The 27,587-nt window shown below is 56.2% G+C and overlaps 3 protein-coding genes across 9 annotated transcripts in view; 1 reads left to right on the top strand and 2 right to left on the bottom strand.

The window, feature by feature from the left end:
• Window positions 1-7,277, bottom strand: part of IQSEC2 (IQ motif and Sec7 domain ArfGEF 2) — a 37,539-nt gene extending 30,262 nt beyond the window's left edge. The window contains 1 exon segment of the mRNA XM_043973708.1: window positions 6,349-7,277. Within this exon segment, the coding sequence (XP_043829643.1) occupies window positions 6,349-7,124 (776 nt within the window). The 5' untranslated portion in view covers window positions 7,125-7,277.
• An 8,414-nt stretch (window positions 7,278-15,691) lies between these two features.
• Window positions 15,692-26,592, bottom strand: HSD17B10 (hydroxysteroid 17-beta dehydrogenase 10). 5 transcript variants are annotated; one of them, XR_006353830.1, is made up of 9 exons: window positions 26,440-26,592; window positions 25,843-26,007; window positions 25,336-25,500; window positions 25,013-25,141; window positions 24,807-24,915; window positions 24,245-24,415; window positions 18,383-18,427; window positions 17,402-18,126; window positions 15,692-16,814 (listed from the first exon to the last, which is right to left on the bottom strand). XR_006353830.1 is itself a non-coding variant. In XM_043973761.1 (8 exons), the coding sequence occupies exons 1-8, from the start codon at window positions 26,470-26,472 to the stop codon at window positions 17,886-17,888; spliced, it is 1,044 nt and encodes a 347-aa protein (XP_043829696.1). In that variant the 5' UTR covers window positions 26,473-26,592; the 3' UTR covers window positions 17,773-17,885. The 5 variants fall into 5 exon arrangements, 4 of the variants coding, with proteins under 4 accessions (XP_043829696.1, XP_043829697.1, XP_043829698.1 ...); XM_043973761.1 differs by lacking the exon at window positions 15,692-16,814 and having other exon boundaries at window positions 17,773-18,049; window positions 18,320-18,427; XM_043973762.1 differs by lacking the exon at window positions 15,692-16,814 and having other exon boundaries at window positions 17,774-18,049.
• RIBC1 (RIB43A domain with coiled-coils 1) lies at window positions 17,954-24,047 on the top strand. 3 transcript variants are annotated; one of them, XM_043973766.1, is made up of 7 exons: window positions 17,954-18,092; window positions 19,774-19,902; window positions 20,350-20,431; window positions 20,506-20,850; window positions 23,020-23,138; window positions 23,445-23,839; window positions 23,906-24,047. In XM_043973766.1, the coding sequence occupies exons 2-7, from the start codon at window positions 19,786-19,788 to the stop codon at window positions 23,985-23,987; spliced, it is 1,140 nt and encodes a 379-aa protein (XP_043829701.1). In that variant the 5' UTR covers window positions 17,954-18,092; window positions 19,774-19,785; the 3' UTR covers window positions 23,988-24,047. The 3 variants fall into 3 exon arrangements, with proteins under 3 accessions (XP_043829701.1, XP_043829702.1, XP_043829704.1); XM_043973767.1 differs by lacking the exons at window positions 23,445-23,839; window positions 23,906-24,047 and adding an exon at window positions 22,145-22,202 and having other exon boundaries at window positions 23,020-23,173; XM_043973769.1 differs by lacking the exons at window positions 23,020-23,138; window positions 23,906-24,047 and having other exon boundaries at window positions 23,445-23,653.
• Window positions 26,593-27,587: the final 995 nt, after the last annotated feature.

The raw sequence follows: 27,587 nt of genomic DNA, 5'->3' as shown, positions 1-27,587 counted from the left end.
AAGGGGGTGGGGAGAAAAGCAGACAAAGAATTAGGGTTATATCAGGAGGGGGCCCCAACCCTGCCTCAGTCAGGAAAGACACTGGCTCGCAGCGTCTCTACAGAGGGGCCACTTCTGGCACTATCAGGACGACTGTTCTGCCAATGAAGCCAGATGCCCACTTGTCAGGGACGTGGGACTTTCTAGTTCACACTTTGTGGTTCTAGCCCTCTGACTGCCCTTTATGTCCATCTCTGTTGGTCTGTCTCCCTCTCTCCTCCTCCTCTCTCTTGATCTCTCTCCCTCCTTTTCTGTCTCTCTCTCCTTCCTTCTCCTTTTTCCTCTTTCTCCCCCCCTCCTTCCTTCCTTCCTTCCTTCCTTCTCTCTCTCTCTCTCTCTCTCTCTCTCTCTAACAAAGATCATGGCCTTCCTGTGTTGAGTGGGACTTTCACTGATCCCTTCTGGGGATGGAAAACCAACCCCAACGAGAAGAAGAGGCAGCAAACCTCCTGAAGAAACAGTTTGTCCTGCCAACAAAGAGAGAGGAGAAAGCATCTTTGTGAAGAGGTGAGGGACTATGGGATGCTGAAGAAAATGGGAGGCTTGCTTTTCTTGAACCATTTTTATTCTTTGTTACAAGGAACGGCTCTCTGATAGGCGAGAGAAGGCTATATTGGGAAATGTAGGTGAAGCAAAAATAAGAGATACCAAGAAAAAATTAATTTAAAAGACCCATAATGTCAGGGCAAGGAAAATGCTCAGAGACCACAGAATGCAACTCTCATTCCCCAGGGGAGGAAACGGAGGCCTGGGAAGAGAAAAGGACGCTGAGAGAACAAGGCACCAACAAGGTACGGTGGCCCTGCCCACCTGCCTGCAATGCTTTGAAGGGAAGGAGGCTCAGAGTGTTGGCCTAAGTCCACATGGCTGCCCCATGCTAAAGTGGCTCCAGGAAAGCAGTAGAAGTCGTCTTGGCTAGAGCCTCTGTCTTCCCAGAAGCAGCCCAGGGGCTGGGAAGGGGGAGGGTCAGTGTAGTCTGGCAGCAGCTGCCCCCAACCCAATACTTGCAGAGTCAGAAGAATGAAGAAAGGTACCAACCATTGAGCAGGAAGGCTCGCCACTGGATGGGAGCCTTGGACTTGGCTTTGGCCTGACTGGGAGAGCCAGGGGAGGACCCGCCCCCAGCAGGTAAGAGTCAGCTCCTTCCCCATTCCCTTCCCATCCCATGGCCCAGCCCAGAGGCGCTGTAGCTATGCTGCTCCGTCTCATCCTCCCTGATCCATCCTTCAAGCAGGCAAGCAACATCACTTCCACCTCCCTTCATCCCATGCCCCCCACCCTGACATGTGTCTAGTTCTTCTCTTCTGAAAGGAACCACCCCCCAGCCCAGTGACCAAGGCAGAGGACTCATTGGGGCTCTGACTTAGCAAAGCACAGCTCGGGGGAGACAATGCAAGGGCAACTGGCTTTGGGGGTAGGGGAGAAGGTGGGACAATACGGGCCCTCCCCTACTTCTACTCTTCCCTCAACAGACTGAGCAGAAAGCTGAATCCTCAGACCTGATGGGAGGAGGAGAAGGAGGGAAAATGCGCATGGATGTTGTGTGTGACCCTAACCCTGACTCCGGCTGCCTTTCCATGCAGGCTGGGGGTCTTGAGCTACTCCCTGTCTCAGTTTACCCTGTGTCAAATAAGGAGGCCGAGTTGAATTTGTGCAAATTGGAACAAGTCCTTGACCTCTCCAGGCCTGGGGTCTCTAGGACCCTTCACCATGATTGGGGATGCCACCAAGTACCCAGGTGTTTCACCTCTCCAAACCTCATCCCAACCCTCCCTGGCCACCATGAAGAGGTCCTGGCTGCTTAACTGACTCTTCTACCCTTTGGCCACTGCTGTTTTGTAGCCAGGTCACAGTCTTCCTGGGGGCTCACCATATTGGTGCAGACACTTGATAGTCTGTAGGGGAAGGGAATGATCCCTTAGATCACACTGGGCTAAGTGTTGCACAACACCCCTGGGAGACAGGTACTGCTATTGCCCCCATTTTACAGTTGAGGAAACTGAGGCAAGCAGAGGTGAAGTGACTTTCCCAAGGTCTCACAGCTAACAAGTGTCTGAAGAAAAATGTGAATACAAGTCTTCCTTCCTCCAAGCCTGGTGCTCTGTGCACTGTGACGCCCAACCTGGTCTCAGAGAAGCCAGAAGAAAATGCTACCTCCTGCATGGTAGGGTGACTTTCCCAAGGTGCCACCGCTAGGGGGCAGCATGGCGGCTACAGCCCAGGTGGTACCTCTTCCCACCTCCAGCTGGGAATGCAGTCACAGCCCCTGGACCAGCCGCCAGCCCCACCTCGTTTAGAATTCCAAGCAAGGCCCTGAGACACGTGGAAGGCTCTGCAGAGACACTTGGTCCACGGCCAGCTCCTCCCCATCTCTCTCCCTGGCCCCCACTGAGGCGCAAACCGCCTCCTTCCTGGAACCTCCCGGCTTGCCGCCTGCACACCAGCTTCCTTTCCTTGGCTTCCTTTCCGGAGGGAACAGACTCGCCTGCCACTGAGGAAAATTATGTAACAGGAATAGTGCAGCAGGCCTGCAAGCTGCCCACGTGCACCTGGGAGGCCCAGCAGTGGGCTACCACGTGAAGTGGCCCAAGGGGGGAGGGGAGACAGCTCCCATTCACTCCCTACAGCAAGAGGAGGAGATGAGATGAGTGGCCTGGCGACCTTGGCAATGGCATCCCCCCTCATGGGGCTCCCTCTTCACCATCTGTCAAATCAAGGTATGTTTGCTAAGGTTGCTTCTAGCTCTCACATTCTTGAATGCTAAATCCCTTGATGGGCCTCAATTTGCTCTTCGGCCCAACGAGGAGGAGGTTCTTTAAGGTCTCTTCTGACTCCAATGACCTGCACGTCTCAGCCGAAAATAGCCCGAAATTGACTTAATCTTGGCTGAGATTCCCAGGAACCACCGGCCCCCGTTCCCTAGCTAAGCAGCCTCTAGCTTCCCCCGGCAAAGCCCACAGGTCACGCTCCATCTCCTCCTGTAAAGGACCTAGAGTCCAAGACCAGTGTGCAGGGAGAACATGACAGCTCAGCCCCTTCCCCTGGTCAGGGATGGAGGGACCAAGAAGGGAGGAGAAACCCTGCACTTCCCCTGGGGCTGCTCAATGCCCCAGAGATTCAAGAGGAAGGGAGCTCCCCTGGCCACACAAGGAGTGCAAGGAGAAGGGCAATGACTGCTGGGTACTGGGGCTCCCTTGGACAAGTCATTACCTGCCCCTCTCCAGGTTTCAGTTTCTTCCTCCAAGATGCCCTTACACCCAATGTGGGAGGGTGGCTACAATAACCTCTGAGGGCCTTCTCAAATTGCCATGACTATCACTGATATGGTCTGATTTCCCCCCACACACACTACTGGAATGGGGGGGGATTGATCAAGGATCATCCCATCTGGTGTAACTCCCCCCACACACACACACACACTCACTTTACAGATGGGGAAACAAAAGAGCAAAGAGGGAAAGGGAGGAGCCCAAGGTCACGCATCCTCCTCCATGCCAGACAGCACATCCCGGAATGCTTTTGCTCAAACGCTGATGCCCAGTGGGCATCCAAGGAGTGGGAAGAGCCCTAAACTTGGCATCCACGGGGTTGGGCTCAACCGATGGCTCCGCCACCCATCTTATGGATCAGTACGTCCATCACTTGTTCAGTGAATATTTATTAAGTGTCTACTATGTTACAGGCTCCTCAGCAGCTGTCCAACAGTCCTCAGCTCGACCCTGCAGAGGGACACAGACGCCTCCTTGCAATGTTTTCTTTGGATGTTTTGTCTCCAGCAGACTCATAACCCAAACCATCCCTAGCCCTAATTCTGAGCCTGTTCCTTAGAGACAGTGCAGTAGGACCACCCCATACGACACCCACAACTACTCCTCTCTTTTCCATAGGTGGTCTATGGGTCCAGGTATTTGAAAGGAAGTGATTAACCCAACCCCCAAATCTGAGGATCATGGGGTTCTAGAGGGCCCTCAGATACCATCAACTTCCTTTGACAGAAGATGAAACTCTCTCTTCTCTGGGAAAAGTGTTCCCAGCTCACTCCACAGCTTCCCAAGATCTGGTTTCTGGTCATACTTTCTAATACTAGCTTCCCTAGAAAAGTGACTAAACTGTTCTTGCCTTTTATCCTAGCAGTCTCACTGCTAGGCATTTATCCCAAGGAGGCCAAAGCCAGAAAGAAAAAGCCCTATATGTACCCAAATATTTGTTGTAGCTCTTTTTGTGGTGACTGGGGAATGGTTGTACAAAAGTGTAGCATGTGAATGTAATCGAATGTTATTGTGCCACAAGAAACAATGATAGGAGGAGTTCTGAGAAAGGCTTGGAAGACTTGTATGAACTGAGTAACCAGGAAGAGATCATATCATCACCACCGCCATCATCATCTAACTAGTATTTCTATGGTTAACATATCCAGGAACCCAGTCAGAATTGCACAGGACTATGCAATAGTCAACAACATCAACAAGAAAGGAGAGAAAGACTTGGATGACGTGATGAGGCACAAAGAACCAGGAGGATTCACAATGACCCTGTTAATGGACACTTTGTTTTCCTTTTCTAAGAGAAGGTGGGGAGAATTATTAGGAAATGAATATGCAGTCAAAATCAGCATGCATTTTGAATAAAACCTAGAGAATTCAAAAGAAAACAAAAGTGGATTCCTCTAAATATTAGATGTAGTCCTCAAGCTACAGTTTGACCAGTACAGAGAACAGTGGAACTATTCCCCTCTTGTTTCCGGACAGAACTGGGGGCCCTATTGCTGTGTAAGCCCCAGAGCTGCCACTTGAGGGGTGGCTGTCTAGTCTCTTAGGCTAGCTTGTAATAGCAGGTAAATTTCCCCCTGGCAGAAGGCTTCCCCGACCCCCCCAAGCCTGCTCTGAGGACACAAGGAGACACACACACACACACACACACACACACACACACACACACACACACACACACACACACACACAGGCCAGGCAAGGCTACAGTGGTTGAGTGGGAGAAGACCAAGAAAGCACTCCAGGGTCAGATGATTAAAAGGCCCCAGACAGGTCAAACAAAGAAGCTCACTTGAGCTCAAAGGGCCAGTGAAAGCCAGAGCTAGAGGGAGCTAGGACACCAGCTTCTTTGGGAAGCTCTAGAAAAGCACCCCCCACCCCTTTATTTTAGCTTGTGCTGGTACAAGCCACTTCCCTCCCAGCAACACATGGACCCATCCCCTGCCTTTCCACCAAGACATACCTGTCCTGGGTAGTAATCTCTAAGCACCTATGTGAGCTCAGCTGCCATAACCTTCCTTCTATTCTCTCAAAAACAGCCCAGAGAGTCTGGGGGCTGAGTTTAGGGGGCCAAAAGATACCCCAAACGCATCCTACCTTTGGTTGCTGCCAAGCAAGATGGAGAAGGCCCTGGAGGGACTATGGCCATAGCTCCCCACTCCCAGCAAAGGAGGAAATTGGCTCCTAATCTCTTAGGAATAAGGAGGACCGAAGCCTTGGCCCCCAGGGAGGAGAGGGCTTTGAGCACCAGAGAGGAGGGGGTGGGCATGGCCAGCCTCTGCCCACCTCTCCTTTCGTGCTTCCAGGGGGTGGTACAGGAAGAAGGCCATGGGGCTCAGAGCCGATGCCGCCTCCCTCTTAGGGTCACACACTGCGAGATTTAGAACCGGAGGGACCTCAGATGTCATGAAGTCCAATGCCCTCATCTTATAGGGATGGACACTGAGCCTCAGGGAAAGGAACTTGTCAAAAGGCACACAGGTAGTGAGCAGCAGGCTCCCTGACTTCAGGAAAACAGAGGCCAAAAGCAGCCCCAGCTGGAAAAGAAGGGGCTGGAGGCCAGCTGGGCTTCACAGATAACTGGAAAGGGACGGGGGCCAGGGCACAGGTCGAGTCCTCCTCACCAGGGCTGGATCCAGGGCAGGCGTCCCCCCCCCCCCCCCGGCAGGGCAGCCAAGCCCCTCAGAGGCAGAGTGAACACCACCGAACAGAAGCCCCCCCCGCCAATTTGGGGGACACACGCACACACGCATGCCTCTATGTCAACCAGGTCCTGGGCTGGATGGGGCGGGTTGGGGAGAGTTCCCACGTGTGCGCACACGCGCGCGCACCCCTCCGGAGCCCCACTCCGGAGCCCCACTCCGGAGCCCCACTCCGGAGCCCCACTCCGGAGCCCCACTCCGGAGCCCCACTCCGGAGCCCCACTCCGGAGCCCCACTCCGGAGCCCCACTCCGGAGCCCCACTCCGGAGCCCCACTCCGGAGCCCCACTCCGGAGCCCCTGCCCCAGCCCCAGCCCCGGCTCCGCTAGCCTGCCTTACTTTCTCCGAAGGGTCGTGGCTGGGCTCGTGCTTCCGCTGGTGCTGTGGCCCCCACCCGCCCCCGGACTGGAACTCCGGGAGGCCCCTCGGCTCATCTGACCCCGGGGCGGCTGCGGGGGCTGCTGCGGCGGCGGCGGCTGCGGCGGCGCTTGGGGGGGCGGCTGCTGCTGCGGCGCCTGGGGGGGCTGCGGCGGCGGCGCCTGGGGGGGCTGCTGCTGCTGCTGCGGCTGCTGCGGCGGGGGAGGCTGCTCCCCCCGGGGCCCTCCGCCTCCCCCTCCTGGGTATGGAGAGGGCTCCTCGCAGGGGTGGTGGCGGCTCCCGGGGCAGTCCCGGACCACGCGTTCGTGGTGCAGGTGGCAGGGGGCGCCGCCGAAAGGCCCGTCCCTCTGGTGCTCCCCTCGGTGGTGGTGGTGCTCCCCCCGGGCGGCGTAGGGCGCCTTGCCGGCGATGGGCGGCGGCGGCGGCGCCCGGTGCGGGTGGCCCGGCCGAGGCTCGCGGCGCAGGTGAAGGCGTTGGGTGTCTCGCAGGTTCTGGTAGGGGCTCTCCCGGGCCTGCAGGGGCCCCGCTCCGGCCGCGGCCGCAGCGCCGGCGCGCAGGTCTCGGTTCTCCCGGCTCAGCCGGTCCACTTGGCCCTCCAGCTCCTCGATGCGCCTCCGCTGCGTTTCCAGCAGCTGCTGCTGCCCTTCAATGATGTTATTGAGCTCCAGCAGGTATTCCACGGCGCGGCTGGGGCTCTCCCCGGCGGCCCCCCCCGCGCCGCCCCCCGACTCGTCCATGGGGGCCCCGCTGCGGGCGCCCGGGGCCTCGGGCCACAGCCCCCAGAGGCAGCTGCCTCGGCCGCCGCCGCCTCCTCCTCTCCGTCCTCCTCCTCCGCCGCCTCTCTGTCCTCCCCCCCCGGGTCCCGGCGCTGGCGCTGGTGCCGGCCCGGGGGGAGGGGGCCGCCGGGGGCCGCGGGCGCGCACGGGGGCTACAGGCCTGGGGAGGGGGGCCGACAGGAGGAGGAGGAGGAGGAGGAGGAGGAGGAAGGGGGGAGGCAGAGGATTGTGGCGAGAGGGGGAGGAGGCCGACAGCCGGACCGGGTGGAGGGAAGGAGGAGCGAGCGAGCGATCGGCCCCGCGGAGCTGGCCTGGGCTCCGGCTCCCAGCTCGGGCTGGGGCTGGGGCTGGGGCTGGGGCTGGGGCTGGGGCTCGGGCTCCGGCTCCGGCACCGCTGCGGAGTCACTGCGCAGTGCCCAGACCAAGCCCGCCCCTGGGCCCGCCCCGGCCGGGACAGCGCCCGCCCTCGAGCCCGCCCCTGGGCCCGCCTCCCCGGCTGCCCTCGGCTAGCTCCGCCTCCTTGCGCTCCTCCCTCCCTCGGGCCTGGCCAGAGCGCAGGGCGCAGGGCGCAGGGCGCAGCGCGCAGGGCGCAGCACCCCGGGGCCCGGCCGGGTGTGGCTGCGCTCGCTCCCCGGGCCCGCCCACTGCTGGCCCGGCCCCTTCTCTGTGGCCTTCTCTCCCGTTCTTCCCTCGCCATCTCCCCTTCTTTCCCGATCCCTTGCTCCTCCTCCTCTTCACTCTCCCTTCTCCCTTCAGTCCTCTTCCCGTCTCTTCCCCCTCGGGCTGAGTGGCGCGCATCCCTCCCCAAGTTTTAGACAGCAGGACTGGAGCGGAGGGAAGGCTGAGGCAGGGGCTCCCGCGACCCTCGGGAAGCCTGGATCAGCTCCCGTCCTATTCCTCCGGCCTCCTCGCTCGCTCGGCAGCCAGGCCGGGTCTTGGGATGCTGGACAGCTGAGGATGGGGGCAGGCTCCGAGCAGCCCCCGTCCCCGACCCGGCCTTTGCTCAGCCCAGGAAAGCAAGCTAGGTGGGCCCTTCCAGTCTCCCGAGTGCTGGGTGGAGAGAGATGAAGGAGCAGACAAAAGGACGTCTGGCCAATGAGTCGGTCAAGAAACATTTATTAAGCACCGACTGTGTGCCAGGCACTGTGACAAGCGCTGGGGATACCGGTAATACAAATCAAAACAAAGACAATCCCTGCCCTCAACAGACTTACAGACTAATGGAGGAAGGAAGACAACAGAAAAGAAAGCTGAAAGGGGCAGTGGGAGGGGAGAAGATAAGTCAGGGGCTTGATGGGGAGAAGACTGGTGAGCCCTGTCCTTAGAGGCCCTGGAGCCTATGGCCCTGCCCTTCAGTCAGAGAGGCCAAGGGGACTGAAGAGACGTGGAGACCGGGGCAGATTCAGTCTTGCTGGACAATGAGTGTCTTGGAGAAATTGCAAGAAGTTCCAAAGCAGTGGAAGGGGTGGGAAATAGGTCTCAGTTTCCCCAGAGGAGTTGGCAGCAGAGACGCTGAGTCAAAGCATCAGTCCCTCTGGAGGGAGGGAGAGATCGGTGTTTAATCTGGATGTCCGACGAAGCTAATTAACGGGCTCTCTTGAGGGCCCCGGTGGGGGTGGAGGCAGGCTCCTGATGCCGGCCGTGTCCAAAGATGTCCCTGAATACCAGCTCCACCACCATACCACATGGCTGCCTGGTGCAACCCGAGAGGGGGCAGAGCTAAAGACCAAAGGGCCTGATTTTCAAACTCCCACGTTCTTCTGGAACCACAGAGCAAGAAAGAGAGGAGAGAGGGACAGACAGACAGACTGACTGCTACAGAGATCGAAAGAGACAGGATCCACCCATGAGCAACATACAAGCTGGCCTCCGGACAGCTTCTTCACCTCCCTCCCTCCTTCACCCCACTCTAGTCCCCTCTCTAGGCTCAGCTCCCTGGGCCCAAGTTCTTTCGTCCTCTCCAAGGCCCAACTCCTATTCTTGAAGAAGAGACCTAGCTCCAAGCCCTGCCTGTTCTTCTTCTGTTCAGAGAGCAAGGACAGAGCCATCCTCCATTTCACCTCATCTCTCTCACCTCCCTCAGCTCACCACACTGCCCAGAACCCATGTGCTCCTTCCCAGCTCTGGCCCCAACTTTTTACTCCACTTCCCTCTCCCCTTCAAAGGTTCGGACAGCACTGGAATCCCCTGAAATCCCTGGGAAGGGGGGGAAGTCCAGCAGGAAGAAATCCAGGGAGGCAGCTCCCAGGGCAGGGAGCAGCAGGCTAGCCCTCAACCCCAGTGCTCACTGAAGTCTTGGATGGGGAAACCCCCAATAGGGCAGACCCGGGGAGCCCTCCAGGCCAACAGCTCCCCAGTAATTCGTGCTGAGGCAGATGAAGGGTCTATAGGAGAGGAGGATCTCTCCCCAACCTTTTCCCTTTAGTGAGTCCCAAGCCAGAGGAGAGTGAGAGGCCCAGCCTCTGACTGACTCTCCCTCAGCTCATGCCAAGCCCCCATTTCCCTCCCTCCCTTCACTTGTAGATCTCTCTGTCCCTCCATGACCCGCCCTGCCTCTTCGCCAACTAACTGCCTGTGGGACATAGGAACTGGGGTTCATTCTCTTCCAAACTCGCCCTTCCTCTGGGTTTCCCTATTTCTGTTGATAGCCCTTCCAGTCGGCCCTGTTGTCAATCTTAGGGTCACGCTCAGTTCGGCCACCTCCCTAACCGGAACTTTCATCATATGTCCTGCACCTGTCCTCTCCTTTCCACTCAAGACCCCCAAATTGCTCCTTTCAAATCCGAACCTTTTCCCCTTCCATCCCGCCCTCTGCCTCGTTCCTACTGACCTGATTTCTCCTCACTGAAGCCTGCAGTTCCTCCACCACTCCCTACTCTTCCTGCTCTGGCCTCTCTCCTCTCTTCATGGCCTTGCTACCTTTGAATCTCCTGCCCTCTGGTCCCGGACCCCAAGCCTGAGTTACCCTCACCACCCACATTCTCTCCTCATAGAGTCTGTCCATGGTCTCAATAAGTGCAAAAGAGTTATCGTGTGGTGGCATCATTGAAATGCCATTGGGCCCAATGTGACACAATCACAACTTTGAACAGTCTAGATTCAAAGATGGGAAACCACTTCACAGCATTCACTACAGACAGAAGTCCGGACCCTTGATGTCATGCCCCATATCTCTCTCTTCTGCTCCAGGCTCTTCTCACCAAGGTCAGTCATTTGACTTGTGCCCTTAATCCCATCTCTTCTAGAAGCTTGCACCTTTGCATCGCCCCCACCCCCTACCCCAACTTCAGTTTCCTCCTTTCTCAGCCAAACTCCTAGAAAAAGCTGTCTCCACTTGGTGCCTCCACTTTCTCACCTCCCACTCACTTCTCAACCCCTCACAATCTGGCTAATTCCGACCTCATCACTCAACTGAAACTGATCTCTCCGAGGTTATGAATGATCTCTTCTTAATAGCCTTTTCTCAGCTGTCGCCCTCTCACAGACTCAGTTTCCTCAGCTATAACAGAACAGCATCTACCTCCTAGGGTTACTGTGGGGTGTATCAAGGAAGAGTGTGTGGGAAGCGCTAGAACTGTTGGGGAGCCTTCTCATACTCCAGGACATCTCACCTGCTGGACACTCACTCTCCCCTCTGTCCTGGCTCTCCTCCTTCACTTGGAGCTTCATGGACCTCCTGCCCTTTCACCGTGGGCACCCCAAAGCTCTGTCCTGGGCACTTTCTCTGGCCGTCTGAAGCAGCCCTCAGTTTCTTCTTGACTTCCAGCTTTGACATCCTCAACTTCCTGCTGGACATCTCCAACCTGATGTGTCCAATCCAGAATTCGTGATCTTTCCCCCCTCACCTCACTATTTGTATGTGAATTGGGGACCCCAGTCATCCCTACACAGTTCTTCTGCCTCTGTCATCACCTCCCCTCTCCATTTAATCCACTGCCAAGTTCTACCCTTCTCACAACCCTCCTCTCCACGCACAGGGCCTAGTCCAGACTTTCATTGTCTCCTGGGCAATTCAGTCTCCACACAGCTGCCCAAATCATCTTCCCAAGGCCATTTCCCTGCTCCAGAAGCTTCAGGTGACTCTCGGGCATTCCTAGGGCCAAATGCAAGACCTCCTCTTCATGACCTCCATGACCTATGTAGCCTGGTTTATTGACTAGTCATGTCTTTGCATCTGCCTTCCCCCCTAGCCAACCACTAGCCTTCTTCAGGACTCAGCTAAGGTGCTGCTTCCCACAGGAAGCCTTTTCTCCAACTTGGTGGTCTTGGTAGCACACAGTAGGTGCAGGCTAGATGAGTATCACATTGGTCAGAGGGTTTTGTCCCTCTGGGGATGGGCACATCCAGAAGGAAGCTCTTGGAGGCCACAGTCTATTTCCCGGTTTTCTTGGTATCCCCACACCTGTCACAGCGTAGATGCTGAAGTAACGTTTGCCCAGAGTCTTCCCAAGTCATCAAATCTTCAGTTACATTTCCATTCTGTTCTAGCACGGGTGCCAGGCTTGGGGTCAGGAAGGTGAGTGCAAATCCAGCCTTATACACTTACTGCGTGACCTCAGGCAAGTCATGTCACCCTCTGCCTGCCTGTTTCCTCAACTCTAAAATAAGGGTCCAGTGGTGGTTGTGAAGATCTTTAGCACAGTACCAGTGCCCAGCAGCAGTAGGGGTTAAATCAGTGCTTACTCCTCTCCCTCCCCCTCTGGAGGACCTCAAACAGAAAGGAAAGCCAATGGCACCCCATCTTTTCCCTGCTTCCTTGGAATCAGAGGCACAGATCTGCCTGCTGGCCTTCTCAGCTCAGGGGCCCATGGTCACCAGAGCTCAAATTCCACCTCTTCCTAGCTGTGTGACCTTGGATAAGTCTCTTAATCTCTCTCAAGGCCTCAGTTTCTCATCTGTCCCATGAGAGGGTTGGATGTGACCTCTGAGGTCCTCTCCAGCACAGACTGACCTGAACTCTAGCTAGGGGCTGGTGGTGCTTGGGGGACACTAAGAGAAAAGAGGGCAGGGCAATTTGCCAGGTCCAAGGAGTGTCACTTTCTGGGATATGGGAACAAAAGGAAATGAGGAGCAGGGGTTAAAGGACAGTGCAGCTTGAGAAGGGGCCAGGTACAAACTGCTGAGCAGCATTCTCCACTCCCAAAGCCAGGGATACTCTAGGCATGAGGCTGCCCAGCATTTCTTCCTTACTGCCTCCCTCCTCCTCCTCCCCCCAAACCTGGTGTACATGTAGCAGCCTCCCTCCTGGCATCCTAGCCCGCCCGCCTGCCTGCCTACCCACATGGCCGGCTGGTGGGGGGAGGCAGCAGTGCTGCTGCCTTGTGGGTGGGTTCCAAGGAGATGGGTGCGTGACTTCAACTCAGAGCAAGAAAGGTCACACAGGATCAACCCAGGATGGCGCTGTGAAGGCCAACAAGGCCCAGGCTGCTGCTTGGCAGGCAGGCTGAGGAGAAACAGGAAGGCCTACAGTCTGTTTCTCGAAGGCCCCAAAGGCAGTGAACAAACTACAGGCAGAAAATCCCCAGGAAAGAGCTCAGCCACTGCTGGGTGACCTTGGTCAAGTCCCTTCCCCAAGCTCAGTGAAACAAAGGGGTCACAGACTAGAGGGCTTCCAAGGCCCTTTCTTGGTCAGCCCATCTGTTCCAAGATTCCGTCTGAGGACTACCAACCTTACTGAGGCTGTGACTGAGGCCTGGTACCTGGCTCAGCCAGGGCTGGGCAGGGCAGAAAAAAGCTTCAGCTCACAGGCTCTGTGGTTTCTAGAGAAGAAACCCAAAGCCACCCACTGCCTGCCCGCCAGCCTGCCAAGCAGGCCCTCCAACCCCCACCTCAGCTCAACACTGGCTATGCTGCCAAACTGGTTCCCATGACAATGGGTTCCCAAGAACTTGGCAAAGAGGGAGTTTTAACCCTACAGGTGCCAGACAGGAAGGCCCTGTACATCATTCCCTAAAGCCCCAGGCCTGTCCCCTAAACCTCTCCACATGTCAGAGGAGGCCTCAGGCCTACCTGACTTGCTGTACCCAGAAGCACAGGGACCTTAAATCTCAATCTAGCACAACCCTAGCCCTGCTCTGGTCTGGGTCCCAGTTCTGGGTCTTCCAACTTCAAATCCACAATGAAAAACATTTGAGGTCTCTTGGTTCTCTAGGTGAGGACTGGGCAATGGCAAGCACAAAAGGACAGTGGTTTAGAGAAAGCTGGGAAGGCTAGGCGGAGACTCAGCAAAAACCTTCTTCCCAGGAGGGTCTAAGTGCCCTTCGGGCCCCAACCAGCTTCCTAGATCTATGCTGCTCCAGGCTGATGAGCCAGTGTTACAGGCACCTAGGTCTTCCCACCTCCCTCCTCCTTCTCAGGTCCCTGAAGAGCCCTGGGCTCAGGAGGCCAAGGCCAGGCAGCTCAGTGCAGACTTGGGCCTAGGACACCCTACCTCTCATCATCCAAGAATCTCCCTGATCAACGAAGGGAGCTCGAAGAGTGAGTCCAAGCCCTATCTGTATGGGCATTTGTCTTTCTTACAAGTAGTCATCAGGCCCTCTCCTTGGAAACGTCAGGGTTAGATAGGGGGAGCTACCCACTGCCTCTCATTTTTGGACAGCTAGGAATGAAACTGGCATTGGATTCCATCTAAAAGAAAGATTTCCAACTTTATTTCATGGTACAGACAACCCTTGAGGTGGCCACAGGCATAAGACCCAGATGTCCCACTCACAAAGAAGCAGCCCTGGTCTAGAACTCTGAGGGCCCGGTCCCCCTTTCCAGGCTCCGGGTCTGTTTTCTGCGGCTCTGCTGTTCACACAAAGGGGTTGGAGGTAAGCCAGGATGCACTACTACTTGTTGGGCTTGGCCTCTGGGGATCTGGTGAGGCCCAACATCAGCACCTTGATAACACAGCCCCCTTGCTGGAGGAGAAAAAAAAAAACCTAAAAGCAAAATGAAGCCAGTGACCTCTTTCTTGCCGCCCCCCCCCCCCTGGCTCTGGAAATGATTCTCACTCTGGAGGCCCCTGTCGTCTCCTCGGGCTGTCGATGGGAGCGCCTTTCTGATCTGTCCTTTTGGCCAGCTCTGGGGACAGGGCTAAAGATATGGGGGAGCAAAAGCCAAGAGGAAGAAGCCTCCAATTCACAAGGCCAACCCAGCTGAAGCCCTTTCCAGAAGGTCTGGGGCTAGAAGAACCAGGCTTACCCCTCTTCCAATGACACTGGAGACAGTACCCTGTGCTCCTCTCCCCATCTGAGGTTTCCAAGAACTTGGCACAAATGCTCTCTGTGTCAGGGCCACAATCTGCTCAACTTCTGCTATGGCTCAAGTGTCCTGCAAGCTGAGCCCTGACCTCTCTGGTGCCACCAAGGCAGCTAGGCTGGGCCAAACCCTGGCCTGGACACATAAGGCCTAGACACATAAGGCAGTGGCTGCTTCCTCAAAAGAGCTCCTAGGTTCATAGCCTGGTCATGACGGAGGGATGAGACAGGGGAATGGGGAAACACAGCCCTATTCTGACCTAAGTAGGTGTGCAGGAAGTTGCCTCCCAGGCCAGGGGCCCTCCCCTTCAGGGAGTAATCAATCTCAAGGATGCTAAAATGTGAAGAGGCAGGAGAAAGCAGTAGCACAAGCTCCACCTCCTAAATGGAGAATGAAGAACTGGGAAGAGTCCTTTGAGACACAGATGGCATGGCTAGCGGAAGGGGGCCAAGGGAGAATCTTGTGTGAAATTTCTAGATAAGGAAAGAAGGGGCCTCACCAAGCACTTCTTGACATTCAAGAGTCCAATATGGGACCTCAGAAGGTCTGTGAACATCTCTTCTCCAACAGCAGGAGGAACCCTCTGTATTGTAGGCCCAGCCCAGGAAGTTTCTGTCCTTGGGGACCAGTCAGCCTTGCCTCTTCTTGGCCAATGAAGCACCTAGGGGGCACCACAGTGCACAAAACACTGGGCTTGGACCCTGGGCAAGTCACTTCACCTGTTTGCCTCAGTTCCCTCAGCTGTAATGGGAGGATCAGAATGATAGCACCCACCTCCCAGGGTTATTATGAGGATCAAATGAGATCTTATTTTAAAGCACTTAGCCCAGTGCATGGCACCTAGTAGGTGCCCTACCAATGCTTACCCCCCTACTGTGGGCCCTCTGGTTGTGGCAGTCACTGTGCTTCTGCTCTATTTCTAGCTATCACCTCTGGGAGGTGGCCCTCAACCCAACCTGGCCCTCTTCCTGCCAGCTGGGCCAAGGTCTCCCCAACGAGCTCCTCCTGATACAGAGCAAGGAGGGATTCACAGCCAGTCTGGCCCCACCCCCCCCACCTCTTGACCTCTCCATCTCATTCTTGTCCTTGGATGCCAGTTCCCACATGGGAAACCACTCCTGCTCCTCTTTCAGCCTGTTCTCAAACTCCAGGCTGCCACGGGGCAGTTTCATGTCTGCTGGGAGATTCCCACTGGTCCCAGGCACTTGGCCTCCTTACCAGGGTAGCAGAAGGCCATGAAGCCAGCCAGCTGGCTTAGGCCATTTCTCGCTGTCTTCAGCACTTCAAAGGTACAAGTAGGGCATCTGGGGGGAGGAGGCACCCAGCCTCTCTGCTTTGCCCAATCCTCGATAGCCCTCTAGCCCCAACTTCAAGGTATTTCTCCATCCTACCACCCAAAACCTACAACCCACAGTTACTTCTTCCTCCTCTAAGTTCCCCAAATTCTTAGTATCTAGCCTACACACAGCACACTGTCCATATGGCACGTATTTAGGGTTAATTTCTCAAGTGCTGGGGTGTATATGAGAGAGTGTGTGTGGGCACGTGCACACACGTGTTCTAAAGAGACAGATACACAAAGAGAGAACACGAGATAGAAGGGACCTTTAGACATTACTTAGTTCATTCACCTGCTTTTACAGAGAAATAAAGAGGCTCAGAGACATGGGCAACTGACTTGGAACCATCCAATTCTGAGGCCTAAGGTGTTCCTCTCCCCTCTCTGGGCTCTCTCTCCAGCCAGGGCAGGCCAGCCTTGGATCTCCTCTCTTCTCCTCTGACTTCATCATCTTCTCTTTTGGCTCAGCTTTCACCTTGTCCACATTCATCTGCTGGGTCTTGGAGGTGCTCCATCTCACTGTTGTCCTAATTATCATGGTTGTCATCCTTCCTTCCTCAGCTGAAGACGCCTGTCACATAGGCCCACATCGCCTCCTCTTTCGATCTCTGGGGACAGTTTGTGTAGGTCACTGGCCCCAAGTGACTCACACTGTTGTCACACTCCAGCCTGGCCGCTGTGTAGTGCTCGCTATTCTTTGGCTGACAGTTGCACTGGGTGTCTTCCTCAGCCTTCCCCACCGAGGATTACGGTCAGGCCAAAGTCCCAAACAATTCAAGGGGGGGTGGGGGAGTGGGTGGGATGGAATCTGTCTTGCAGGAGAAACCATCTAATGATTTGTTGGGAAGGTTGTAGAGGGTGACCAAGCTAGCCGATGAGCTCCTTCCCAGCCCCGCCCCCTTTCCAAGGTGGCCTTATTGGGGACCAACCACTCAGTCAGGGAGCTGGCCCAAGAGTAAACCAAATGGAGGAAGGAAATAAATGGGGAGGGGAGGAGGACGAAGAGGAGGATCCCTACCCAAACGGCCAACAACTCAGCATGTGACCTTAGGCAAGTCCCTGCTGAACTTCTGGAGGGAAAAGGGGGATCCGGGCTGGTGGTCAGAGCCCTGAGAGTGCAGAGTACATGCCAACCCCAAGCCCACTGACTCCGGGTGAGAGCTGCCCCGCCCCCCTTCCCTCCCCCTGCGTGCTAGGGCACGAGTAATTGCCTTGACAAAAGCCAAGTGTCCCGACCGTGTTCCCGCGTCGTCCCCTCCCCCAAGGCTGGAGTCGGCCTTGGCTCTCCCCCCTTCGCTGCCCCGTCTATGGGGCACCTCCCAAGGCCCCCTAACTGGGCTCCCACAGCGTCATCCTCCACGGATCCAGAACTGCCTCCTTTAGGGCCTCGAGGTCGGCTCCGAGTCCTCCCTCCTCCCTCCTCCCTCCTCCCCGCGCCGCCGCCGGCGTCGTCCTCGTCCTCCCCGCGTCAGTCAGCCTGAGCAAGCGCAGGACTCCCGCGGGGAGGCGGGGACGTCGCCAGGGGGCGGAGCCCCTCCCGCGGCTTCCGGCCGGCCGGGCCGTACCACCTAGGCCAGGTCCTCGGGGGTGGGGGAAAGGCCAGACCATATGCGGCCCCGTGGGGAGGGGAAGGGTGCTGTCTCGTGCCATGCCCTACCTGAGCCGTTGGGTCCGGTCATGACGGCGAGCCCCTGGAAGGGCCCAATGATCTGCCGACCCTCGCAGGCCTTGGAGTTTTTGACTTGGAGCAGTTTCGGAGAGCCCACGGCAGCGGGGGGGACGGAGACGGCAAAGCCCGCGCAAAAACGGGCCCCATATCGCGAGTGCGAACGAAGCAGCGCGAGAGGAGCCGCGCGCGTGCGCACTAGGGAAGTTAAGGCACAGGCGAGCCTCCCGAACACCCAGACTTCAGGACTAGCTCTCCTCCTGCGCGTGCGCAACCTAAAAGGACGAAGCCAGGGACCTCTCTATGTACCAATTCAACCCGCTCTTTGCCTTCTTGGCGCGCATGCGCTAGACTGGCGGGCCAGAAGGGGCGGGACGGAGATGGTCCTGCTGCCCTCCTCCCGAGGATCAGAAGGTAGACACAGCGGTCCAACTTCAGAAGCGGCCTCTGGATCGCCCGAGTTGAGGGAGGGGCCTTAGCGGACCCGAAAGAACTTCTTCCTCGTGGAGGCGGGGCCAGGCAGGAGGGGCGGGGCGGAGAAGGGACTCCCTTCCGAGGTCCAGCCGGAGCGCACGCACGCGCCGTCTGCCCCAGCTCGTTGCCATGGCAGCGGAGAGACGCTTTGTCTCTGTTCACCAGCTGTGGGAGAAGCCCCATCTTGGCGTCGGCGCGAGCCCAGGAGGTGAGAGCGTTGGTGGGGTGGGCAGATGAACGGTCTAGGGGCGAGCACACGGGGAAAGGAGGAATAAGGGGAGCTAGCTTGGGGCCTATGAGGGGCAAGGAGGCGGCCCCGAGAAAGAGGGAAAGTGTAGACTGGCAAGGGCTTCCGAGGCCGGATGGGCGGAGGGGGCGGGGCGCCCAAGACACGAGAAGCAAGTTGTGTCCCTCCCCCACGGGGTGACAGGTTACCTGGGGGCCAGTTTACAACTAGGTGCCTTTCCCCCCCAAATTCTCCATTCCATACAAACTTGCCGTTCGTCATGGTGACATTTTCAAGCAGATCACAGGATGCTAAACCTAGGAACGAAAGGAACTTGTGAGGGGCACTGAATTCAACTCACTTTGAGGGCTAAAGAGGTTGAATGACTTGCCCAACACCCCAGAAGCAGTCAAAGACCTAGGCAGGATTGGAAGCGAAGTCCTTTGGCTCCAAATGCAAGGCAGGCGAGAGCACTGGGTTTGGAGGCAGGAGCTGGGTCACAGTCCCAACTCTCTTGCTTCCTGACTTATTTTAGTGCCATCCCTCTCACCTTCTCTGTAAAATTGACATTGGATTGAGTGTTTTTAGAAGATTGGGAAAGTTCAGCCAGATTTACTGAGAAATTGGCTCCTAAACGGAGCCTTAGAAGGTGTAATGGAGCAAATACAGAGGCCAGAGTATTCTCTATTCTCGACTCCCCCAGTGCAATCTAGCTTCCAACCTCACCACTCAAATAAACCTGCCCTGTCCTGTCCGAGGTTAGCCCACTAAATTCAGGGGCATTTTCTCAGTCTCAGCTTACTGCTGCCCACCCTGGGCACCCTGTTTTTTGTTTTTTTGTGAGGCAATTGAGGTTAAGTGACTTGCCCAGGGTCACACAGCTATTAAGTGTTAAGTGTCTGAGGCCAAATTTGAACTCAGGTACTCCTGAATTCAGGGCCAGTGCTCTATCCACTGCGCCACCTAGCTGCCCCCCTGGGCACCCTGTTACCTGGGCTCATTCCTTCTTTTCCCCCATGATCACAACGCGGGGTGGTGTTTCTCCAAGTCCACATGGAGGGGGGGACCCAAGCCCCTATCCAGGGCCCACTGCTCACTCTGTCTACGTGTCTGTCTTCCTCTGGCTTTGGGGCTCAGTCCTGCACTCCCAACTTCCCCCAAGTCATTGGTGACCACAGGCATCACAAACCCAACAAGTCCCAAACCCTGCCTTTGTTCTAACCTCTCCATTCCTTCAAAGCACAGCTTAGGGGCCACAGTCTATAGGAAGCCTAGGGCACTGGGCCTAGCCCTGAGGATACAGGAGTACCATTGTAACAGAGACCACATGCCACCAACTAGGGTCAAACCAGCTTAAGGCTGATCCACTGGAGAGAATCTCCAGGTGTTTCTCCTCATTCCCTTTTCTTAGCATTCTCTCCCTCTGGAAACACCTTGGTATTTCCTTTCCAGTGTAAAAGTTGTGGCCCCAAGAGAATTCCAGTTCCTAAAAGGCAGAGGCTGTTTAATCTGTGCCTAGCACATAGTAGGTGTTTACTGTTGAATTGACTAGAAGATCTTGCAGCTCCTCTGATCGCCAGTAGCAATCTTTGCAGCCAGAATCTTAAGAATGTGCTAGTTGAGCAGCAAAAGAGTCCCCCTAAGTGCTCCTTGTATCTTTCAGTCTCAAGTTAGGATGTATAAGGTAGACATCCAACCGGAGGAGAAGCAGGCCGTGGCCATCGAAGCCCGAAGGAACCGGGAGAAACAGAGGCAGAGCCGAATCTTTAATGTTCGGAACCGAGTCATTGGGGTGAGCTTCCCTAAGACAGCAGAACTGGACCCATCTCTGTGAGGAAGAACCAAGACCAGGCCCAGGTCCAGGACTAGGAATAGAAATAGGGCCAGGCCTAGGATCGGTCCAAGGACTAGTGACAGGCCCAGGAGTGCTTTCCCCCAGGAGCAGTTTGGCACCTAATTCGATCCCCTTACTTTAGAGAGATGGAAACTGAGGCTTAGAGAGTGGGGCTTGGCCGATGTTCCATGGTGAGGTGGTAGAGGAGCTCAGACCAGAAGCTGGGCTTCCAATTTCCAGTGATTCTTTGCCCCTTTCTCCCCTTCCGTCCAAGGCCCAAAGCTCCCTGGAGGGAAGGAACCCAGCCTAGCAAGGGGAGGGTGGGACAGGGCCCATCCAAGTTGCAGCAGGGAATTCAATAGTGACGCACGTTGTGGGGTGGGATCACCCCATGATCTGTGGCAGGTGGATGTGGAAGCTCTGAGGAGCCAGGTGCAAGAGCAGAGATGGCGGGCAGATGCGGAGAAGGCTCGCGAGGCAGCCTTTGGTAAGAGCCCGAAAGAGCTGCAAAGGGAGGGTCTGCCCTGGGGCCCCTGACCACCTGCAGCCCTCTCCTTGCAGATGCTAGCCGGGTCCAGTGTGACCTCGTGGCCCAGCTGCTGGAGAGAGAGGAGGTGCAGCGTGCCCGGCAGGCATCTCAGCAGATCCAGGCCTTTCGAGATCGGGAGCAGCGGCCCCAGGATCGCCAAGACTTCGACCTGTATGACCCAGAGAGACTGCAGAAGGAGAAGCTGGCCCAAGCAGGCAACCTGGACACCTGCTATGGACCCTCCAGCATGCAGCACTTTGACGGGGAAGACGTGGGCCAGTCTAGTCGTCAGCGCCTCCTACGGGAACAGTCTCGCTGGGAATTGAGCCGTCAGCGGGAGGAGCACCGCCAGGCTAGGAAGGATGAGAGGTATTCAGGTGAGTGCCACAGTAGGGCACCGTGGCCATCCGATTGAAGGGGCAATGGGGGCACCAGCTCTGCCCATGTCACCCTGTGGAGCCAGGCCCTGCCCCCAATCCAGTGCCAAACCTGCCATCCACTCACTGGCCCTTTGGAAGGTTAGAACAACAGTTAGCATCACACCCATTTGGTAGAAAGGCAAACTGAGGCTGCAAGGTAACTTGCCCAAGGTCACCAGAATTACTTAGGGAAGACACAGAGTAGGCCACAGTTATGAGCTACTTTGGGCCTCAGCTTCCTTGGCCATCCTTAAGCTCAACTGAACCCATGTGGCATCTAGGAGGCACCACAGCACCTGCAATCAGTAGGCCCAGTGCTCAAATCCAGCCGCAGACACATGGCTGTGAGACCCTGGGCAAGTCAATTCATCTGTCTGCCTCAATTTCCTCAGCTGGAAAAATGTAGAATAACACCACCTTCCTCCCTCCCAGGGTTGTCTGACTCCGTGGTGCATACCAGGTGCTTGCTAATTGGCTTGTTTCCTTCCTGTGTCTCCCAAGGCCCTGTCAAGTGTTCATCTTGATGTCCCACAGATGCCTCAAACTCACTGAAAGGCAGATATCATGATCCCACCCACCCCTTTCGCCCTTTCAGTCACAACGACAGGGCCGCTTCTTTCTGGGTTTCATTGAGTCAGTGATTTTTTTTTTAAATCCCAAGGCCGTCCCCTGGTTTCCACCACCCTGCCCACCTCTTGCCTGCACTATTGCAAATGGCCTCCTGGTTGCTTTCAGCCTCTCCAAGCTACCCTCCCCCAAGTGAATTCAAATCGTTTTTCTTTTTGATTACAACATTCTAATCAGAGTCACAAAATTGAAAGCAAAACAAATCGAAGCAATAAATCCCCCCCCCCAGGATTATTCGATATGAATCCTAAACATAGATCTGACCATGTCACTCTCCACTCAAGAACTCTGAGTGGCTCTCTATTGCCCTTGGGATGAAACCCCAACTCCCATTCCACCTGGCATTCAAAGACCATCAGTCTGGCTCTCATATAACTTCCTTGACTCCTCTTCACTACTTGTGGAATTGAACCTTCCAATACAGGCAGTCCACTTCCCTTTAGCTGAATTTAGGATGCCATTTCCCACCCCTGTGTCTTTGCGCACACTGTACCCTCAACTCTTTGAAGCCCTGTATCTCTTCAAGGCTCAACTCCAGTGCTACATCCTCCAAAAGGCCTTTCTGGACTACCCCAATTTGAGTGCCTCACCCCCCAAATTGTTCTCTTCCCTTCTCTGTAAGCAGAATTGAAGGTGCTTGGGAGCAGGGCCTGTCTCGTGCACATTTCTATTCCCAGCTCTAAGTAAGTACATAACCACTGCTTGTTGGGGGCTTGATTCCGCATCCCATCTACATGCCTTTGCGTAAGCCTGGCAGGCAGCCCTCCTCAATTATGCCTCTGAATTCCTGGCTGGCTTTGAGGCTCAGCCCAGATGCTCTTTCCTCTAGGAAGCCTGAGCCCTCTGCCCTGCTCACTTGTCCAATAGAAGGGCCTTAAGAGCAGAAACTGTTTGGCACTCAAGCCAGGCAAGTGAGTAGTGTGGCACCTGGAACTAATAAGACCCGGGTTAAAATCCAGGCTCCATGACTTACTAGCTGCTGAACCTAGCCTAATTGCTTCACCACTAACCCTCAGCCCAACTCCCTAGACTTTCTTTTTTCTGTTTTTTTTTTTTGGCTGGGCAATGAGGGTTAAGTGACTTGCCCAGGGTCACACAGTTAGTAAGTGTCATGTGTCTGAGGCTCCACTGGGCCACGACTTTGAACTCCTTGGTAAACTGAGTTCCAATTCTCCCTTGGTCTGAGCTCTGCTTTCCTGCTTCTTGATGATCTGATCATCAAATGTGAAGACAGGGCCTTTGATTCTTCCCGCCTCCAGCCATAGCTCACATGGTCTCTGAGCCAGAAGTCTAGGCCACAGCCCCTGTAAATACCGAGCATATGCTTGTCATCTAGTCTTCAGTAGGAGCCCCCCACTGACAGGGAGCTCAGTCCTTTTCTACAAGGTCTTCTAGGTTTTGTGGTGCCCTTGGTGCTACAACCAGGGCCCTGCCACTATCTGTCTGTCGCTCAGCTGCCCCGTCCCCAAGTGGGACTAGCAGACCCCTCCCTCCCCGCAGAAATCCTGGATGACAAGAAGAGGATAGAGATGGACCTACGAGCTGCTCACCTGGAGGATTTAGAAGCTGCCTGCCGTAAGGCTATGGATGTGACCATGGCCAATTACAACAGGGCTCAGGTGCCATGCTCTTCCCTCCCCACCCCTGCCAGTTTGGGAGCATAGCCTGGCTTCTCTTCCTCCCGCGCCAGCCTGGTGCCACTCAGGGTTGGCAGAAGGGCAGCCCCTGCACAGCAGGATTCCACCTCCGATCCTGCACAGGGGCCTCAGTCTAGGGGCTTTGAGGGTTTGGCTAAGGATGCTCGTTCTGGGACTGCGGTCCTACCTAGGTCACTCTGGGGGTCTCACTGTCTCCCTTGGGGCCATGGTTAGAGCAAACCGTAAGCCTGAGCCGCCTCCCTTCCCCCTCAACCCCCTCCTCCCCAGGCCTTGGAGGTGGAAGAGCAGCGACGCCTAGCCCGGCAGAGGGAGCAGGACGACAACCTCACTGAAATCTACAATCACCTGACCAGCGACATGCTGACTGAGAACCCTTCGGTCTCCTCGAACCCCTTGGCCTCTCATAAGGTGAGCCTGGAGCACTGGAAGGGCATGAGTCCCGAGCAAATAGCCGCCATCCAGAAGGAGCAGGCGGCTCAGCGCCTCGAGGCCCAACACCGGCGGCAGGCTGAGCAGCGCCTGGAAGCTGAGTGGGTCTTCCAGGAGAAGTTGGCCGCTCGGGCCGCTTGCCAGCTAGAATATGAGCAGCAGGTCCGAACACAGAAGCTGCGGCGTGACATGGATGCCTACAACAAGCAGCTGGCCCAGGAGCAGCGGGCACAGTGAGTGGGGGGGTGGGCGGCGGGGAGGGGGTGGGGGCTGGAGCTGACGCCAGCTTTGCCTTTCAGGAAGGACTACCTGGACAAAGTGGTGTACACCAACGAGCCCACAGCCCACTTCTACCTCCAGTTCAGCACCAGTAGCCGCTGAGTTGGGAGACCTAACCCTGGGGGGCAAGGGAGCTGAGCTTCTGTGGGGAAATAAAGTGACTTTAGGGATCCACACGGTGTCACTAGCACATGCTCCTCCTCAGCCCTGCTGGCCCACAGAGCCCAGAGAAACCACCTTTATTAGGCACCAGAGGTTAAGGCATAGAAGGCAGAGGCCCTGGTGCCCTTGTTACCAGAGGGAGACCAGGGCAGGTGCCCAAAGCCTAGGCCTCCAGCATCAGGGCTGCATGCGGATACCTCCATCTAGACGGATCACTTCACCATTGAGCAGGGGGTTTTCCACCACAGCCTGCACAAGGTGGGCATATTCTGCTGGATCACCCAGACGGCTAGGAAAGGGCACTTGGCGGGCGAGGAAGGAGCGGACCTTTTCGGGGAGTCCCAACAAGAGGGGTGTCTCAAACAGACCTGGAAAATAAGAACAGCCTAATGTGCCTAATATGTGCTAAGTGCTTTACAAATAGAACCTCATTTGATCCTTAAAATAATCCTGAAGAAGCAGAGGCAGACAGAGGCTCAGCAGCTTGCCCAGGGTCACCCAGCTTAGAGCTGTATGAGGCTGCATTTGAATTGGGGCCCAGCTCTCCATCCACTGCACCACCTAGCTGCAGTCCTCCCAGGCAAGTGGGATAGCCCACTGTATACCCATGGATGAGGTCCAGCTAGGACTTCTCCCATGTGTTCTGGCTTTGGCCAAGTCCCTCCCTTGCCCTGATTGTTGGATGATCTCTTTAGGGTACATTCCATTTCTCAGTTCTCTGAGACAAGTTTAGACTTGGGGAGATACTAGAGCCCTTACCTGGAGCAATGGTGACCACCCGGATCCCCAAGGGGGCCAGGTCCCGGGCTGCAGGCAGGGTCATCGCTACAATGGCCCCCTTGGATGCAGAATATGCAATTTGTCCAACCTGGGAACAAGGTGTGAAAGTGAGGCAGCTGTGACCAGTGAGGCCTGGGCCCCCACGCTGCTCATGCTGGAGATGCAAGTGGCAGTGGCTGGCATACCTGGCCCTCAAAGGCAGCCACACTGGCTGTGTTGATGATAACGCCCCGTTGCCCGTCCTCATCTGGCTCATTCTTCCCCATCTCCACAGCAGCAAGGCGGATCATGTTGAAGGTGCCAATTAGGTTTACCTAGGGGGGCAAAGAATTCAGTGTGGTATTTTGGGGCTCAGAGGACCCGGGTTTGAAGCCTGTCAAAGGAGGAGCTTGGCTGGATCTGTGGGTCCCAGGAGGCTGAGCAGGGATGGGTGAGGGGGTAGAGGGTTGGGATCCCGAGGACAGGGCTCAGAACCTGGCTCCCTTCCCTGGGGCCAGCTCACACGAACCTGGATCACCTTCTGGAAAGCCTCCAGGGAGTGCACCTGATCCTGCTTGAAGTTGTAAGTCTTAGAGGCCAGAGCTATGCCAGCACAATTAACGGCAAGGTCCACCCGGCCGAACTTCTCCCTGGCCAAGGTCAGGGCCCCCTGTATATCTGCTTCTGAGGTTACCTGGACAGGGAGAAGAGGGAGGGGAGGCATCAGCTAGCTGCCCAGGGCAGAACAGGCCTTCAGGACGCTGGACTAAGCCAGGGGTGGCCAACTAGCTGGCTCTTCTTTATTTTGGGGGCAAGCGTGTCTTTTTTTTTTTTTTTTGCGGAGCAGTAAGGGTTAAGCCCAGGGTCACACGGCTAGTAAGTGCCAAGTGTCTGAGGCCGGATTTGAACTCGGGTCCTCCTGAATCCAGGGCCGGTGCTCTATCCATTGTGCCACCTAGCTTCCCCGCGTCCATTTTAGAAACGAGGTCCCCTGCCCCCCTCCCCACCCCGAGTCAGGGAGCTGATGCAGACATACATCGGTGGGGGCAAAGGCACAGGAAGACCCCAGCTCCGCGGCCAGCGCTTCGCCTGATGATTTCGGCAAATCCACGATGACAGCCTGGGCCCCTTGCTTAACCAGTCTTCTGATCGTGGCCTGGCCCAGCCCTGACGCCCCGCCTGTCACCACGCCAACCATGCCCTGCAGAAAGTACTCAGTAAGACCCCCGCTCCTCTCGGGGCTTCTGCCTGGGGGCGGGGAGAGGGAGGTTTCCAGGGCACTTCAACGCTTGGGGTGGGGTGGGGGTCGTTGCCCCCACCCACCCAACCCTGGCTGGAAAGGGAGAGGGGGAGGAGAAGGAGGTGGCAGCTCCGTCCGATCCGAGTCACTGGGTCCAGAAATGCTCTGATCACACAGAACCGCAAAAATTTCCCAGCTCATAGAGGGAAAACTGAGGCTAAGCAAGGTCACCAGGTGACAAGGTCAACGGCGCAGCGGCAGGGCCGTAAACCACACGCCCCCAAATAGATCGGGCCCGGAGATTCTTAATCGAGGAGGGGTGCCCTCCTCAGCCCTTCCCCTGCCCCTCCCCTCGACCAACCAGCCCGGGACGCACGAGGCAACCCGGGGTACCTGCAAGCTACGGAAACCTCGCGCAGCCGCCATCGTTCTGCTGGCCGCCAGCGCTCTGGACCCGTGCAACCAAAGGGAAGGGGCGTGGCTGAGCGCCCGCGGCTGATTGGTCCAGACACAGGGCGGGAGAAGGAAAGACCACGATCCCTTCCTGTGGCCTCCCCCCTTCCGCCCAAGGAAGTCGCGAAGACCAATGGGATGAGAAATGGCGCGGGGGCCGCCGCTGATTCGCCCGAACCTGACCACGCCCCACCCGGCCCGACGCCTAGGCGCAGAAGGGAGGACGACCCGGAAGAAGGTCGCTGATTGGGTCCGCTCCGCGCCTGCAGAATCACCCTCACTTTGGGGGAGAGGGGGCCCACCCCGCCCCTTGAAAACCCCCTCTCGTTACCCCCTCCGGTTCCGGCCCCCCCATCCTTGCCCCGGGCACTCCTGCGGTCCCCCCACCACCACCTCTGCCTTCCCACCTTCCTTCTCTTTCAGTCCGGGGTTGGCGGGGCGGAGCGGAGGTGGCGGCTGGGAACTACGATTCCAATTGGTTTGGAAGCAGAAGAGGGCTTTTTTTTTTTTTTTTTTGCGGGGCAATGAGGGTTAAATGACTTGCCCAGGGTCACACAGCTGGCAAGTGTCTGAGGCCGGATTGGAACTCAGGTCCTCCTGAATCCAGGGCCGATGCTTTATCCACTGCGTCACCTAGCTGCCCCTACGATTCCAATTTGGAAGATTCGTTCTCCAATTTATAATCGGCCAAACTGGGGAGATGAACAAACATTTTTCAGAGGAAATTAGCGACGACTAGAGGACCCCCAAAGCTTCTGATCGCTAACAGAGAAATGCGTTTGAACAACTCAGAGGTCGGTGACAAAAAGGAAGTGACAAGTTGTTATTTTTACATTTTTATTTGGTTTACAACATTGATTTTTATAAGATTTTGAGCTCCATATTTTTTTTTGGTACACGTGAGTCCTTTTTATGATTTCTTTGGGATACAGACCCTTCCGATACAATGGTATGGCTGGGTCAAAGAGTATGCACAATTTTACGGCCCTTGGGACATGGTTCCAAATTGCTCTCCAGAATGGCTGGATCAGTTCACAACTCCACCAACAGTGGAGTAGCGTTCTAATTTTCCCATGTCTTCTACGATA

Source organism: Dromiciops gliroides, chromosome X (assembly GCF_019393635.1).
Source record: "Dromiciops gliroides isolate mDroGli1 chromosome X, mDroGli1.pri, whole genome shotgun sequence".
NCBI classification, from domain to species: Eukaryota; Metazoa; Chordata; class Mammalia; order Microbiotheria; family Microbiotheriidae; genus Dromiciops; species Dromiciops gliroides.
The sequence above is the reverse complement of the archived record's forward strand: the minus strand, read 5'-3'. Positions and strand labels throughout refer to the sequence as shown.

What these genes read in the sequence shown, in the direction of transcription:
- RIBC1 (XM_043973766.1), top strand. Translation starts at nt 19,786, where the DNA reads ATGTATAAGGTAGACATCCAACCGGAGGAGAAGCAGGCCGTGGCCATC. An exon ending in GGCTCGCGAGGCAGCCTTTG is followed by an intron (nt 20,432 to 20,505) that starts GTAAGAGCCCGA and finishes CTCTCCTTGCAG; the next exon opens with ATGCTAGCCGGGTCCAGTGT. An exon ending in GCCCAGGAGCAGCGGGCACA is followed by an intron (nt 23,840 to 23,905) that starts GTGAGTGGGGGG and finishes TTTGCCTTTCAG; the next exon opens with GAAGGACTACCTGGACAAAG.
- HSD17B10 (XM_043973761.1), bottom strand. Translation starts at nt 26,472, where the DNA reads ATGGCGGCTGCGCGAGGTTTCCGTAGCTTGCAG. An exon ending in GTGCCTTTGCCCCCACCGAT is followed by an intron (nt 25,501 to 25,842) that starts GTATGTCTGCAT and finishes CTCCCTGTCCAG; the next exon opens with GTAACCTCAGAAGCAGATAT. An exon ending in CTTTCCAGAAGGTGATCCAG is followed by an intron (nt 25,142 to 25,335) that starts GTTCGTGTGAGC and finishes TTGCCCCCCTAG; the next exon opens with GTAAACCTAATTGGCACCTT.